This window comes from Lycium barbarum, chromosome 2, assembly GCF_019175385.1.
Source record: "Lycium barbarum isolate Lr01 chromosome 2, ASM1917538v2, whole genome shotgun sequence".
NCBI classification, from domain to species: domain Eukaryota; kingdom Viridiplantae; phylum Streptophyta; class Magnoliopsida; order Solanales; family Solanaceae; genus Lycium; species Lycium barbarum.
In genome coordinates this window covers 83,956,199-83,973,645 of record NC_083338.1, presented here as the reverse complement: position 1 = coordinate 83,973,645, position 17,447 = coordinate 83,956,199, and the positions used below count along the sequence as shown (strand labels likewise).

The 17,447-nt window shown below is 36.4% G+C and overlaps 1 protein-coding gene across 1 annotated transcript; it reads right to left on the bottom strand.

Annotated features, from left to right (window-relative positions):
• Positions 1-6,811: 6,811 nt before the first annotated feature.
• Positions 6,812-8,495, bottom strand: LOC132620737 (uncharacterized). The gene is made up of 2 exons (XM_060335184.1): positions 7,953-8,495; positions 6,812-7,658 (listed from the first exon to the last, which is right to left on the bottom strand). Exons 1-2 carry the CDS (start codon positions 8,440-8,442, stop codon positions 7,579-7,581), a joined length of 570 nt encoding a protein of 189 aa, XP_060191167.1. The 5' UTR covers positions 8,443-8,495; the 3' UTR covers positions 6,812-7,578.
• Between the last annotated feature and the right edge of the window lie 8,952 nt (positions 8,496-17,447).

Here is a 17,447-nt window from a genome sequence, read left to right as displayed (position 1 = left end):
ACTCCAATAATCTTGCATTGCTCTGCTGTTACAGTCCGTATTCTAGAATCTTCAGCATCATATGTCACTTCTCGACTATCTTTTTAAAAGTTTTTAACTGTCACTTTACTTTTAGCTCTTAATCTTGATCTTTAGGGTTGACTATCAAGTAGCGCTGGAGTTCCCGCATATAACAACTTTACATAACCGCTCTGTAATCTTGCTATATAATAATTCTAAAAGAATTTTTTATTTGACATATAAATTCACTGTTTTCTAGTAACCAGCTCGTTCTGATCATCTCGCTTAAACCACTTCGCAATTTCCCTTGATCCAACTTGTAACACTTTAGGCATATCATCTCGTGTCATTTATTTATCTTTAATTCAAACTCTTCTATTGCCTCTTAATTCAGACTTTGCTCTTAGTTTTCCTATCACGCATCATGTTTCAATCTTACAAGAATATACGTGGGTTCTCAAATTAGCCCAAGAAATACCTTAGCGTCGTCTTACTAGTCTTCATGCTTAACCTTGCCTTCTCCTCTCGTACCTTTCAATTAGTATCGGGGCTCAACCATGGCCATGCCCTATTTTCCCTCAGTACTAATTATATATTGGTAATTCAGCTTAAACCATCTTTACATCCTTCCTTAATGTACCCAAAATATCACAACCGCATTGTTATTACTGAATCCTTAATCTTCTTATCAAGTACTCACTTAGTCTCATTCTTAGCATACAAACATCCATAAGTTGTATAACTATTCTTGTACAACTTGCATAAAGTATATCCAATCTTAGTCATAGCCTTTCCTTCTCCTGGTTCATTTTGCTCTACATAATTCGCCCGTACTAAAACGCGCTCGTAGCCTGTCTTGTAAGTCGCAATATCATTAGCGAACAACTCTATTGCCAACATCTTAGCCTTTAACCCAGTATAGCGTAGCTATCCTTTATAATATCTCTTAAGTTAGTTACTCGTTACCATTCTCTTGTCGTACTCTTTCTTTTTACAAGCACCCACTTCCTAATGTCATATCATGCAAGATCTTTACAAATGATCCTCGGTATTGTCTTAAATACCATCCTGACTTCTATCCGTTTATTGCTGGCCTTCAGATCTTACTAACTTGTTTGAATCAAGGGATCCCACTTGAAGTTTAAGCATCCATATCAAATATATTGCAGCGTCAATCGTTTCCATCTTACACTTGCACTTATCTCACCTGCTTCCCCCCTTAAGGGCGTACTTATACCATTATCTATTTATATTCCGCTCTATGTCCCTATTTCTAATCTCAAATTCACCTGGTCTTTTTTTTTTCTAACTCACTTGGTATACACCATATCCATGTCTTTCCTTTATAATCTATAATTTTGATTATCTACGTGCGAAACCTTAACACAATCATGAAGCGACGAGAACCTTTCTATATATAGTACAAAATCTCATCTGACCATCTGTACTCAAGTAATGTAACCCATGTAGCAACTCATCCAAGGCCACATTCCACTTACTCCAATCAATGATTAATTAGCACTTGTAGTCATTCCAAATTCTTAATTAGGTAGCACTATATTCTGATGATAAGTGTCCAAAGGTCTCTTGTAATATTATCTTTATCCCAACCTACATCATCTGTTTCCTTTAATAAATTTACAATACACCATTTGTTCCTCAGGCATACAGTCCTTGTCCTTTAAGGATTTCACTATTTCCGAGGTGAAGTCATATATGCGCAGTACTCCTTTATGCCTTATGCTCTTTTACTCTTGTTGTGTACCCAACACTGACTTCTAACTTACTCAAAATCATATCAAGTTCGTCTTAATGATAGTCTTATCTTGTCGTTGTATTACACCTTTAAGTTCGTGGCTATGTATTTCCCTTTTATTTTACACTCGTACTCAATTAATTACGTCTATCTTGGGTGCTTTCTTTAGTATTCCTTTCCATTTCTCCATTCTATGTCCATCTTTTATTCTGTGCACGAGGAATCTCATGCTACCCCTGTATCCTTCGGAAAACACTACTCGTGCATAATCCTTTTCTCTTTTTCAAAGCGTATTCTGTTCATCCCTATTTATTCTTACCATACTAGTCATTTCTAGCACTCATTCTACCTCGTGGCTCATTTTTCTATAGTTTGGTCTTTCACAGTTCCGTCACTTATATTACTCGTTTTCTTGACTATACATGTCATAACCTATTACTACACTGTTATCCCACTCGCTTTCTTCTTATTTCCTTCTTTCAATTAACTCCTTCTTTTCTTGTGCTCGCTTTCATTTTCATTATCACATAATCTCTATTCTGAACTTTCCCTATAGGACTTTATAAGTCTTTCTTATTCGTTATATAACTCTCCTTTATACTTTAATCACATAGATCACGTCACATATTTTAGTCACTTTCTCACTAGGCTTTACTCATTTTCATAACAATTCTTATTGTATTCACATAATATCCTATTCGTAATTAATCCTATGGTGTAACACTTCTTAACCTTAAGGATTCACGATTCTTACTATGGTTTAATTACACACTGTGGAGTAGGCATACTTAACCCTTTTACCCTTTCTGATTAATCTTAGCCTTAATACCTCACAGGCTGTCTTATCAATACATTCGTATTCGTCTTCTTCCTTTGTACTCTTGTCTAAATCATACTGTTACTTCTTCTAACTATAAACTCGTCGTAATTTATCCCTACTTGTCAATTCAGTGATACTTCAATATAACACCCTATTAAGATTTGCTAGCCTTTTCTAAATCATCGCTTATTATCACAAACCCTTCCAAATTGTCCTAGCATTCCCTTTTTACCATATTGATCTTGACCTCATAATTACTATTACCATTCATTCAACCATTAACTTATTTCTCAAAGTCAGACTTGCAACTTGGTCAAATCCTATCATTACTGTTGACACAACCTTTCAAGACATATTACGAACTTATATCTCATTCCCTTTTTATTTCTAAGAAAATTTTGGCAGAGTTTCCTCTTTATTTACTATCCCCAAAACCTGCACGCAGGAAATACCAACAATGCCTCAAAGGCCCAACATATACATATATATATATATAGCATATCATAGCCACACAGTGCTCCCAATACCAACAACAGTATGAAAATGATGAACTTACCTCGTATGTCCAACTCAAACCGTACCTGTTATACTTTTCTGTTTACTTTCCCTCTTAATCTTTAGCTCCATTTCAATCATACTTCAATATTCTTACCTTATCTGACATGCATCTTTCGCACCGTTTCTTACCAGTGTACTTTGTAGCTTCCAATATCATCAGTCACTTTCTTCTGGCAATGCCGTTCTTCAGCCGAAATCAAGGGTTAGTATAAGGAATTTCATTTCCTATGATTGGGTTCTATCGCACGATCTTAGATATGAAAGAAAGGTAACATCCTAAATGTCCTGTAGATTCTTGTTTATAGATGTGGTGCACAACACACCGATAAACAAGACTCTACTAGACACGGTCTGTAGACACTCCGAGGATGAACTGCTCTGATACCACTTCTGTCACGACCCAGCCCCGTGGGCCACGACTAGTGTCGTAGCTGGACACTAGTATACGTACTTGTTACATATAGACAAACTGATTCTTAAGAACAATATGGGAACTTGCTAGTCAAAACACTATTGGATATGCAAGCCGGCAAGGCTGCCACTACATGTAATATAATACACAAGCCGACAAGGCTGCCACAACATATCAACACCAAACGCAAGCCGACAAGGCTGCCATTACAAGCGGGAATATCCATAGCAAACCATGTAGACACACCTGAGCAAAACTTATACACAACCCACACATATGTCTACAGACCACTAAGAGTATCAACAGTGAAATATGACGGGACAGGGCCCCTCCATACCCCTAGATAAACAAATATATATATATATATATATATATACATCAAAAGATCTGTATCAAAATTCTAGGCTCCAGAACAATGGAGCTCTCCAAGACAGCTGAGTGGAAATCCTAAGCTGGAGGATCACCAAATCGAGTATCTGTACCTGCGGGCATGAAACGCAGCCCCCCCGAAGAAAGGGGGTCAGTACGAGATATGTACTGAGTATATAAAGCATGAAATACAATAAAGATGATCATAACTGAAATAGAAATTACAGGAGACAAGTATGACTTTCAAAATACCAATACACTTGCCTTATAAAATGTAAAACATGCATATAAATATCATATATCATACCCGGCCCATTATGGGACTCGGTGAATAAAGTCATCACATGCCATCCTTGGTGCCATAATCACATCATCATATCATCATAATCACATCATCATATCATCATATATATATATATATATATATATATATATATATATATATATATATACCGTATCCCAGCCCTCTAGTGAGGGACTCGGTGAACAATGCAGAGAAACTGTGTACGAAAACGTATCCTGGCCCTGGACTCAGTGAAAGATATATTGAGGCATGCACGAGCAGAGTAGTGAGCAACCATATGCAAACTAAATCATATCTGAGACTCAATATAATAATCAAAATGAACCATCATTTGAAAATCAAGACAATAGATGTATCAAGTATCCTTCGAGTGCCACTATGGAACATATCAAATAGAACTTCAGAAATCATAGATATGTATCAAGACATAATGAAGAAAGCTCTGGGAATCAAGAACATTAGCCAACCTAGTGGCTCTAAGAATAGGAGCTTCTTTGGAGTCATATATACGTCGTTTGTTTGTTTCATAAAGATCATGCCAAAAAGGAAGAAGGGTTAGCTTTACATACTTGTTATAGGTTAACCGTAACCAAGTTCGCTTAGTCGCCCCCTTAGTCTATTCAATATGAAAGTAACGCTATCGTTAGTAAACTATACTTTCTAGCTTATAAATCCACAACCAATCACTTATAGGAATCATTCTTTAGTTCATACTTTCTTGATTAGGATTTTTGTTAGTTAAGAACTTAACGGAAATCGGGCAGCATTTCCTCTATATAACTCGCCTAACCCGAACTTCCAATTAGTCTCCTGTTATCACAGCAATACCAACAACAGCTGTAATAGAAATATTCATATCAAATCCTTAAAATCAAGCCCATAAACAACTCAAACAACCCAATAACCTCTCTTAATCCTTTTCCAATCCAAATCATTAACATCTAAGGTTATATACCAAACAGACCGACATACGCTTTGTATACGATACATTATACACTTCTCTCTTCCAAATTTAGGAGCCATATCAACAACAACACGACAACAACAAGAATAACAATACATAAACGTAAAACCACACTTTTAATCTTTCAACTCAACAAAAACAGCCCACAACTTTATGAACATTTAATCCAATTCATAGCTCAACAATACCATATAACAACTACAACCTTAATTATCATAATTCCTTCACTTTTATCACACAATCAACGACACCAACAACAATTAAACTCGATTAAATTGGAACAACTCCAATTCAACCCAACTCCTAATACCAACGAATTCACGCAATTTTCTTACTTCTAATTTCGTCTAATACAATTTTAATCTTTCCATTACAACATCATTAATCCAATCATACCATAAAAAGAGAAGGTCTTACCTTAATTTAATTGGGACAAATCCTATAATCACTTGCTCTAATTACACCGCTTCTTCTTCCTCAATTCAATTTCCTTATTTTGCCGCCTCCTTTCACACGTAAAGCACCCTTATTATTATTTTTTTGCTATCAAAATCTAAGTTGATTGTGGGCTGCCATGGCTTGTGCTATAATTTTTTTGCTTCAAGAATTGGATATTTGTGAAGAAGATGACTAAAATTAGTCATTACTCATATATATATATATATATATATATGGCCTGCCCTAGTTACACATGTCCCACTAGCATGAATCACCCATGCTATTTTCTTTTAATTAATTCTGGTGGGGTTCACTTAGGTCTAATTAACTTAATTAATCTTAATCAATCACTAATCACCACTTAATAATCTAATCATGGTTAATTAATTTCCCACTTCGCTAATGTTCCCACACTAATTGCAATTAATTAGTAAACCAAGCAATAATAAAATCGGGATTAAAAATTCTCGTCTCATATCTCAAAATTAATCTTGTCCTCAAAATTATTTACGAATAATCCAATCGTACAAAAATACAAGATATAACATCTAGCACTAGTCCATAGTCCCTTTTGGTACACACAAAATATTATTCTCAATCACCGTGGTCACACTTGTTAAGACCTAAATTATTTCGGGACCTCAAACTCTTTGTACACCGAGCTCTCGATTTTTATCCTTGAATATGATCGAATTCTCCGGGCTCGGGTAATTTTGCTCATATTGGACGATTCAATTTCCTCGTCCAAAAATACGGGATGTAACATTCATGACCCATTTTGCCATACCTTTCTACAATCCAAGTATTTCAATTCTTAAATACCTTAAACAACATAGAAATATCATGAATCTTACCTTAGATGTTGTAGGAACAAGCCTTGGTTGATAATACTCCACTTGAGCAAATACCCTAGTTTATCTCCATGAGATTTCTTGATAATAACGAGGTTAGGGAGATCCCAAATTTATAATTAAAATATAAGAAGTGCGGAAGCAAATATAGAAAAGAATCTAAAAACAAAAAAATAAAAGATATGGGAAATTCGAAGGAACAATCCACGAATTTCCAAGAACGTTAGTTCTAAAGTCTTGACAAGATCCAAGTAACAACGTATAGATTTATAGGAAGAAATCTAACGCCTTTACTTGAGATAACAAATCAAAAACAGTAGATTAGGATCCTGACCGCTTTGTGAGTAACTTAAGACAACAATTAGTATTTAGAACTAACCGCCTTCGAAAGAATACCAAAAAGAAATCAAAGATATCAAGGAAGAAATTATCTTACTACCTTGAACTAGGAACTAGTTAGGTTGAAAGATAAATCCTAAAGTAATGCCACAAAGGTTCAAAAGAACTCTCAATATAATATATTCTTCAAAATCTGATTTACAATGGATGACAATCACCCCTATATATAGTTGTAAAGGAAGGAACTAGTCCAAATAGAAATAAATGGGAATTATCTTCCCTAGAAACATAGAAGACTTCCCACACTAGGACCAATGTAGTCAACATAGATTAAAACAACCTAGAAGACTACCCACACTTGGACCAATGCAAGTCAACATAGATTAAAACAACAATTAATTATTTATTCTAGAAACTAATTTGGGCCAATTTGGGCTGCTGGAAACTTCTTCTTTTGGGGCTGATTTGGGCCTCATTTCATCTCACTTTGGACTTTAATTTGGGCCTCCAAATAAGTGTAAGACTTGAGGAAAAAATTTGAATTGGGCTGGAGCTCTTCTTCCATCACAAGACACTTTTGAATTGTTGATTGCAGCCCATTAAGCTTGTCTTGCAATTTCCTCGTTTGAGATCTTGTCATGGGTCTTCTTGGAACTTCCATATCTTCATCCACGTCCTTCAATAATTCTGAGCTACCATGGATGCTATCATTCTCCCCCTCTTAAAGAAGATTCGTCTCGAATCTTGGTGGTGACCTTATTTTCTATTTAATGCATTTGCGCCTTCATGGTTGCTATCATTCTTCCTCTCTTAAAGATTATTCTCGTCCTTGAATCTTGATATTTTCCTGCAACCAACATGATAATCACAATAAGTAGAAAAACACAACAACCACTTGGTATGAGTAACACAAGGTAGTGACCATGCAACCATTTAATCCACTTATTATTTTTATGCACAAACACTCCTTTTAAAAGTCCAAGTATAACATCAGCTAACAGGAAAATGTAATCACCAACACAAGCACTAAAAACACAATTCATAAGCTCTTTAAATTGCAGAGGGTCATTAGCTAGACCAAAAGCGTATGAATACAAGGAAAACATACCATATTTGCTCTTGCTAAATAATTTAACCTCACCATTAGATATACCATAATCAAGATATGGACCAAAAGTAATTTCCTCAAGAAGTGGCTTGGAATAAACCTGCAAAAAAGGATCGACGAAACAAGATAAAGATATTGTGAAATTAGCAATGTGTGAGCACTTATCCTTTTCCACACTTGAGTGACTATATCCTGCATTTAGCTCAACTTCCTTAATATCTAAGACACCAAAAGCTTCATGTGTCTCATTATCTTCATTGGGAATTTCACCATCTTTTCTTCCTTCATTGGTATCCCAAAGTGGACAAAAATAAACTGCAAACTCATCTTTATTATCATCCCACAATGGGTTATCACACAATTTAAAACCTTGACTAATGAGATTAGTCATATCCCCTTCCATTGCTACAACTAAAAGATTACTAGCATAGTGCACATTAGACATGAATGAGTTCTCATCAACAACTGCATCACTAGAGTCAAATAAAGAATGACCTAAACAAGGAGAATAACTCTCATCCATAGGTGATGAAACAACAGATTCAAAAATTGAATTATCACAACTCTTACCTACAATTCCTTCACATTCAATGGCTTTTGAAGCACATAAAGTATTAGGTTTAGCCATTTTACCACAAGTTGCTTCCTTAAAGGATCCTCTACCTTGGTCTACATGTGATGTAGCACTTGAAAATTTTGCAGAATCTTCTTGGCAACATAAGGTCTTTATCTCTTTTCTTAGCTGTTCTAAAGACCGCATGGGCGCTTGTTCCGAAACCTGCAATGTAGATTCAAAAACACTAGAAAGACAAAGAGTAAGGAGGTTAGAAGATAAACAAGAACCATTCTCACTTAAGCTCTCTTTTGATTCTCTCAATTCTTGTAACAAAACACTTTTTGTTCTAACATCTCTGCCTTCACTCTCATTCTTTTCACTCTTGCTTTTGTTTTTATCTCCATTCTTTTCTTGTGACAACTCACTCGCTTTTCTCAACTGAAACTTTCCTTTTTCCTCTCTTGAGTTACCATTTTGCACTCCCTTACTCCACCCAATTTTGTATCTCTCTTCCTTATAATTTTCTTTTTCACTCAGTTCTTTTATTCTCTCATCTTCTCTTTTTTTTGGAGGTTTAGGAACTTCTGTTAGTGTAAGAGAAGTTACACATGATGAAGAGTCACTCTTTTGTTCACAACTTGACTCCTCCTCTTGGAAGATTACATACTTAACCATCTTATTTGAACGAATAGGAATTTTGGAGTTAGCTTCATCTTGGGACAGTGTTATAGAATGAATGCGCCTCAATTCCTCCTTTAAATCACTCCACGTCAAAAGTAGCCGATTAAATTTCACCCAATGAGGGTTACGATAATCATCGACTATCTTCCGTAATTTCAAGGACAATGCCCTTGTGGCAAACTCCAATTTTTCCATCTCCCAAAAATTGTTACAAGCAAATATATGCTCCATATAGTATTCCCATTGTAGGTAAGTTTCTTTACTAGCACACATGCACAATCTTGGTAGTACCACATGATTACTGCCGCACTTGGCCAATCCTTCATAATCATAGATTCTTGCAATTGTGAAAGACATAGTTATTTTAAAGAAAATGTATCACTCAGTTTTTTTTTGTTTTGGCTTTTTTCCTCAATTATTCTCACCCACTCTTGCCTTTTTCCCCTCAAATAACCTTTGGGAAAACACTTTGTGGATTTATAATTAAACCCCACTAGAATCAAGCCCTTAGTAGTAAAATAAAGAATTTTAGGGCACTAAAAAAAAAGTGAAGAACCAATCCTAGAAAGAATTAGAATTTAGTTGAAACAAGACTCGAACAAAAAGGACTTTGTTTTTTAAAGGAGCAAGAAAAAAATTGATTGGTTCTTAGCTTTAAAGATCTAGGATCCCCTCTTCTTGTTTTCTATCTTAATCTTTAGAAAACAAATAAATGGAAGAAATTTCTTGAAGAGCAAACACTAAACTTTTTTTTTTCTTTTTTTTTTTTCGTCACTGTTCACTGCTACAGTACTTTTTTTTTTTTTTTTTGCTCTTTTTTTTTTCAAGAAATCCCCAAGAATATCAAGAACGGAATCTTGATAGAACCGCTCTGATACCACTTGAGCAGTTTTTTTTTTTAACTTTTTTTTGCTACTGTTCACGTGCTACAGTATTTTTTCAGAATTTTTTTTTTTTTTTTGGTATTTAGAATTCAAATCAATAGATCGGGTGAGTATAGGAATTCTCAACCATCCAATGCTCTGATACCACTTGATAATAACGAGGTTAGGGAGATCCCAAATTTATAATTAAAATATAAGAAGTGCGGAAGCAAATATAGAAAAGAATCTAAAAACAAAAAAATAAAAGATATGGGAAATTCGAAGGAACAATCCACGAATTTCCAAGAACGTTAGTTCTAAAGTCTTGACAAGATCCAAGTAACAACGTATAGATTTATAGGAAGAAATCTAACGCCTTTACTTGAGATAACAAATCAAAAACAGTAGATTAGGATCCTGACCGCTTTGTGAGTAACTTAAGACAACAATTAGTATTTAGAACTAACCGCCTTCGAAAGAATACCAAAAAGAAATCAAAGATATCAAGGAAGAAATTATCTTACTACCTTGAACTAGGAACTAGTTAGGTTGAAAGATAAATCCTAAAGTAATGCCACAAAGGTTCAAAAGAACTCTCAATATAATATATTCTTCAAAATCTGATTTACAATGGATGACAATCACCCCTATATATAGTTGTAAAGGAAGGAACTAGTCCAAATAGAAATAAATGGGAATTATCTTCCCTAGAAACATAGAAGACTTCCCACACTAGGACCAATGTAGTCAACATAGATTAAAACAACCTAGAAGACTACCCACACTTGGACCAATGCAAGTCAACATAGATTAAAACAACAATTAATTATTTATTCTAGAAACTAATTTGGGCCAATTTGGGCTGCTGGAAACTTCTTCTTTTGGGGCTGATTTGGGCCTCATTTCATCTCACTTTGGACTTTAATTTGGGCCTCCAAATAAGTGTAAGACTTGAGGAAAAAATTTGAATTGGGCTGGAGCTCTTCTTCCATCACAAGACACTTTTGAATTGTTGATTGCAGCCCATTAAGCTTGTCTTGCAATTTCCTCGTTTGAGATCTTGTCATGGGTCTTCTTGGAACTTCCATATCTTCATCCACGTCCTTCAATAATTCTGAGCTACCATGGATGCTATCATTTCTTGACTTTGAATGTTCTTTGATGGTTTTCTTACACTTGATTCACTTGGTTTATGTTGTTGATCACCAAATATACTTGAATTCTTGTGGAATAAATGTAGAGAGATGTTTTAGAGAGAAGGGGTGTGATGTAGAAATGAAATGAAATATAACTTGGCCCCTTCATTTATTGATCCAAATCTGTCCCGACCATATATACGGACCAACATACGGTCCGTATAGTTTATACGGGCCGTATGTCTGGCCGTATATTTGGTCCAGAAACTTTTGCTTCTCTGGGATGATTATACGGTCACAAACATACAGAACATATAATTTATACGGCTAGTATGTTTGGTCGTATAACTCCCAGTGGTTCCAAAGTTCGTTTCGTCGATTCGTTTGATCTCCAATCCTTATGGAACCTTCTTAACACTTGTTCAACACTTCAATACCAATCTAAGGGACGTTATCACTCTTCTCCAAGACATCATTAAAGCCTCGTTAACTCATTACTCGTATATCCTTTCTGATACTCATCGCATGCCTTGCCTTCTCTTGGCCAACTTTCTCGTCTAACATCATATGCCTTTGAAATCTCACTTAAGGCCATAAATTGTCATTTCTTACTCATGGAAATATCGTATACTCGTACTCCTCACTAGTTCATGCACTTGTGCAACAACGGAGGATTTTTCCGAGGTGTAACAGATACACACTTTGGCATGTAAATCAAGTGTACATAGCTTGTATACATCTAACAGGATCACCTCTTATTAAGACCTATGTATACATGCCATGTATGCATTACTTTTTAACTTAAGCATTTTTCACTAATGCCCTTTTCTAGCCATCTAAATTCTAATTCCTTCTATTATTATGATTAAGCAGTACTGGGCTGGGTTGAAATAACTCCGACCTTTCCAAGCTTAATCTTTGAAACCTCCCCCTCTTGTTTATTGGTGACACCGAACCATGCTTGGTTGCAAGCAACTCTCAATCCCTCCAAGTGCCATCTTAGTCCTATGATTCAATTAGGATTATCAGTCATCAACTTAGGTTGACTATCTTGAACTGGGTTACACGCAACTCCAAGTCTTTCCAAGCTTCCCTTAAGTCTTTAAGTCTATTAACCACCTAATTAATTTTCGTTTTAGGCAATGTGGTTCTCAAACTAATTCTAAGGCAAATCTGGACTTAATCTTAGCAACGCAATCATTCATCATTTATCAAACCAACAATAGAAGGATACTCAGCTTCATGTAATCCAAACAGGTATCAAATGGAATACAAACATTCATAATCAATACAAGTATTTCATTTGAAAGCAGGATAGTGCAAGGAACAAAATTACTTAACTAAAGTTGTCTACACGATTGGACATAACCAATAAGGTCCCTGAACCTACTCAAGACTTGTTGAGACTAAGGACAAACTCATTTAAGGTTTTTGCTTCACCCTGATCCCTTTCCTAAGGTTTAGAAAGTATGAACACTAAGTTAACTAGCTAAAACTATAAGAACAGGTCCATTTTCAGGCTAAAGCAACTATTTTATACAAGATCGAATTCACTTTAATCAATCGTTGATTCAATGATAGGAAATGAAGGTCAAATACATTTGACAAGTATTACCCCATAGACTTAAAGGACATGTCATGACAACCTTTTATTTAGGAGAATGATATTATGAACCAAGTTAGACTTGGTTCTTTCCCAATCTCCTCTCCAAGGTGTCTTTAAAAAGACTTCCCTTTGCCAAGTGGTGCAAAACATACATACCTGCACTCATGACCCTTTCATCCTGTCATTAAATCTATCCTACTATCCTTAAAGGTGAGATAACTTGATTTTTAAAAACAAATTTACTTAGAGTCTTCAAGTAGACTATTTTGGCCTATCTTTAGCCAACAGAACCTAAAAGGATCCTATTCGATTAATCTAGGTTGATTTTAGTGTCAAAGTTTTAGCAAAATCCCTCAAGGTTAACATCTCCCTAGTAACCTAAGGGCTTCCGTGGGTCCCATGGTCATAGGAATGAAACTCAGGGGAAAATGATTTCAAAACCCTAAAGAAAAAGTAGTACAGGGCAGGTCATCACCCCTAAACCCTTTCCTAGACCCTCTTCTGTAATGACCCGTTTAGTTGTTACTGTAATTTTTTTGAAATATTTGTAATCGTGTTATCCTAGAGCTTTCCGTTAGCTAAGTATTTCTGACGGACATATAGCCTAGCATATCCATTGTACGGGAAGGTATCAAACATCAAAATCTAGGTCAGGGAGCCAGTCAGACCGCGCCAGTGCAGGGCTAAGCGCTACAGCGGTCACGGCCCAGCAGCCATGACCTGGTTGAAGCGCTGGTGGGGTGGCGGCAGCAGGCCGCTGCAGCGGCTTAGATAGCTCTGAAGCAGCAGGTCAACTGCTGAAGAAGTGACGCGCAATTAAATTCCTTATTGAATAAATCATTTCTGGAATTGGTCCCATTTTTCTCACAACCCTAATTTCCAGCCGCCCCAGGTCTTTTTGGGAAGCTTGAAATCAGATTTGTTGGGCATGAAAATCCTTCTAACACCTTCTTATTTCTTCTTTCACCTAATAAATTACTTGTTACACCTCACACTTCAGAGCATGAGCATGCCACGTAATTCACCATATTAATGGAGTATCGGAGACATCCTATGAAGTTTTGGAAGGTACAAACCATGGGAAGTACGTAACAATGAAGTAAAGGATGAATTACTATCTCGTTAGTCGTACCTTGGAAGGACAACCTTGGAACCAAAGGACATGACCATTATCAATTATAATTAATGATAAATATCATGCATGGAGAGTTTCGGAAGATTCCAAGACCAAGCAAATCGAAGAAAATAAATTTGTCGAAAATTTGAAAAAAGTTGGCAGACTTTTGGATAGAAATTTTAGGTCAACTTTAGAGGGGTATATCTCCTAGTATATCAGGAGTTTTGAAGTGAAACAAAAGCCTAAATTGAAGTTCAAAAAGTCTAGTTTCCAACACATAAACCGTTCATCAAAACAACATCAGAGTAGGGAGTTATGAGTATTTGAAGAATAGCCTCCAAGCTGCCAAATGGTTCCACGTGGGCCCCACTTGGAAAGTCGGTTGAACCGACCCAAGGGGTATAAATACCCTATTATTCCACTTTTTTCATCACTTAAACTCCTTGGTAGTCCCAGAAACATCTATACACATCTCTTAAATACTTATAACCCGTTAAATCAATAACCCCTTAAATCAAGAATTCAACAAGATTACACCAAACTGGTTCATGAAAAATGATTGTTCTTACTTCCGCTTGATGTTGTGGTGATTTTGGTCTCGAAGAAAGTTGGTGTGGCTAAAGTTATTCAAGTATAAGGTATGTTATTCCTCCTATCTCTTATGTTAAATAAATTTGAAGGTTTAGCAAGTCTTAAAAGTGAAAATAGTTATGGAGGAAAGGTCATAAAGTGTTGGGTTGTGATTGTTGAGTTTATCGACTGTTTTGAGCATGTTATGGTTGTGTCATTAAGCTAATTTCCATGTATATGGATGGTATCTAATGTTGTTAGTGTGTTGATGATATAATGCTCGTCGATTGGGAAGAAAGGAAGTTTATATTATTAGTGTATGGTGATAAACATTGTGTGGGATTTTTTATGGAATATTTTTTTATTGATGATGATGTTGTTGGTTTTAGTGTTGTTTTTGTTATGTTGGTTATTAGTATTGTGATTTTGGGATACGGATATAAACAGAGGAGATGCTGCCCGAATTTTGGCAGATTCTTAAGGGGTTTAATTTGAAGACTTAAGATAAGCATATGATGATAAGCCTAACAGTATGAGTTATCTTAAATGTAGATTTACGAGCTTAGATGGATAAGCGTTAAGTAGTAGAATATCAACAAGGTATGTTATGGTTATCCTTTCTTTCATTTTGGCATGATCCATGAATGAACCCAGCGTAAACAAATGTTACTTTGTAATGATTCTACTCTTAGAACGTTAGAGTAGTCTACTCCTTGACATTCACATGATTGAGCTTCAAAGCGTATATTTCCTTGAGTTCCCAAGTCCCGAAGAAGCATCCATAAGTTGTACATTTTCATAATGATGTCTAAATCCCGAAGGGAATATTAATAAGGCTTCTTTTTTTATATGCATTTCATATTTGATTTTTAAGTCTCGAAGGAGACAAATGAAAAGGGGAAGAAGCTCCCATTTTGAACTAAAGATTGCTCTGGCAGGAGTCATTTGATGTTTTACAAAGATTATCATGCATTTGCACACTTATATATATGTACAACATGATTTTATAGGGAAGGGAAAAGGCTGTGGCGTTATATATGCAAACCACCTGATCAGTTGGCCCATGATGATTATGATGCCCGAAGGGGCCATTACGCTATTATGCCCGAAGGGGCTGTGAGTAGGGCGAAGGCATGCATATATATATATATATATATATATATATATATATATATATATATATATATATATATATATACATACATACACACACACACACTCATGATGCATTAAAATTTCATATGCACAAACATGATTCGCCATGTTGGTTACAGGTACAGATTGGGTCTGTTACTCTTTTATCATTAGAGCCGAGATATATTGCTTTAGTTCTGCCAAACATACTCGGTACATCATTCGTACTGACGTTCCTTTTCCCGGGGGCGCTATGTTTCATGCCACACAGGTGCTGACGGATGAGTAGAGGACATTCGCTAGAGGATGTTTCCAGGCTATTAGCTGGTTTGGTGAACTCCATTTCTATTCAGAGTATTTCCGAGTCGGAGTATATATGTATATATATGTGTCATATGCATTATGGGTACGCCAGGGCCCTGTCCCGACCTATGTTATGGTATTTTGGTTCATGTTAGAGACTTTGCAGACAGTGTCCTGTAGATTGTGCGTCGAGATGTCGACAATTGTGTAAGGCAGCCACATAGGTCGATGTGTTCATATGCATTAATTTAAAGATTTTATTGTGACTAAAGTTTTTCTTTGACTTAACGCTAAGGGAGAAGTCCCTGACATAATGAAAAAGTTTTCATGTTTTACTTGACGTAAGTGTCATTTCATAATTTAAAGGTTCGCAAAAAGGTATGACTTATGAATAGAATAGAAGTATGACACTCAGCCGAGTAGGGTCTTGGGTGTCAGTCGCGGCCCTCCAGTTTCGGTCGTGACAAAAGTTGTATCAGACCAGTTCATCGTAGGGGTTTTATGCAAAGTCGTGTCTAGTAGAGTCTTGTTTATGATGTATTGCATGCCACATTCATAAACAGGAGCCTACCGGGCATTTAGGATGGTTACTCTTCTTTATTATCCTAGATCGTGTTGTAGAGCTAAGTTATAAGACATGAAATCCTTGAATTCAACCTGAATGTTTTTGTTGGTGGTGAGTAGTTGATTGCATAAGTTTTGGAATAAGTGGTAAGAATTGAAGTTCGTCGATCTGGACGCTATGTGTCACGACCCAACCCCGTGGGCCGTAACTAGTTCCCGAGCTGGACACCCGTACATACTCAGTTACCAGAATCGGCATACAAATGGCTAATCCAGATTCGGCGTACACTGACTTATACAGATACAAAGGTCAGATGTCGTCTTAAGCGGTCACGTATCACAAATGTATCACACAGAAGCCTGTAAGGCTGTCGCAAAATACATCGCCCAAAACATATGCATACGTATACACACATACAAGCCGTTAAGGCTGCCACAGCAAATGAAACCGCTTAAGACGCAAATCACACAGACATAACTGAACAATATCGACCCATGACCCACATACATGTCTACAGGCCTCTAAGAGTAACAACAAAAGCATATGACGGGACAGGGCCCCGCCGTACCCCTGAATATGTACATACATATATACAACGGAAGAGTCTATACCAGAATGTAGGCTCCAGAACAAGGGGAGCACTCTAAACAACAAAATAGGTGTACTAAGCTGGCGGGTCACCAGAACGAGCGTCTGTACCTACGGGCATGAAACGCAGCCCCCGAAGAAAGGGGGTCAGTACGAAATATGTACCGAGTATGTAAAGCATGAAATACAGAAAACAGAACCATAATCGAACAAGAAGTACAGAAACTAAGCACGATATGCAGAATGTCAATATGCTTACTTGAAACACAAATCATGCATGTCAGAAACGGTGTCCGATCCCTTGCGGGACCCGAGGAACGTGGTCGTCACCCCGTATTTGGCGCCACACACATCATACACCATAAGATTGCTTCGTAATCTCCGTAACACATCATAACATCATAATACA

Coding starts and splice junctions, on each gene's coding strand:
- LOC132620737 (XM_060335184.1), bottom strand. CDS start 8,442: ATGGATGAGAGTTATTCTCCTTGTTTAGGTCATTCTTTATTTGACTCT. Junction 7,659..7,952: donor TGATTATGGTATATCTAATG/GTGAGGTTAAAT, acceptor TGTTGGTTGCAG/GAAAATATCAAGATTCAAGG.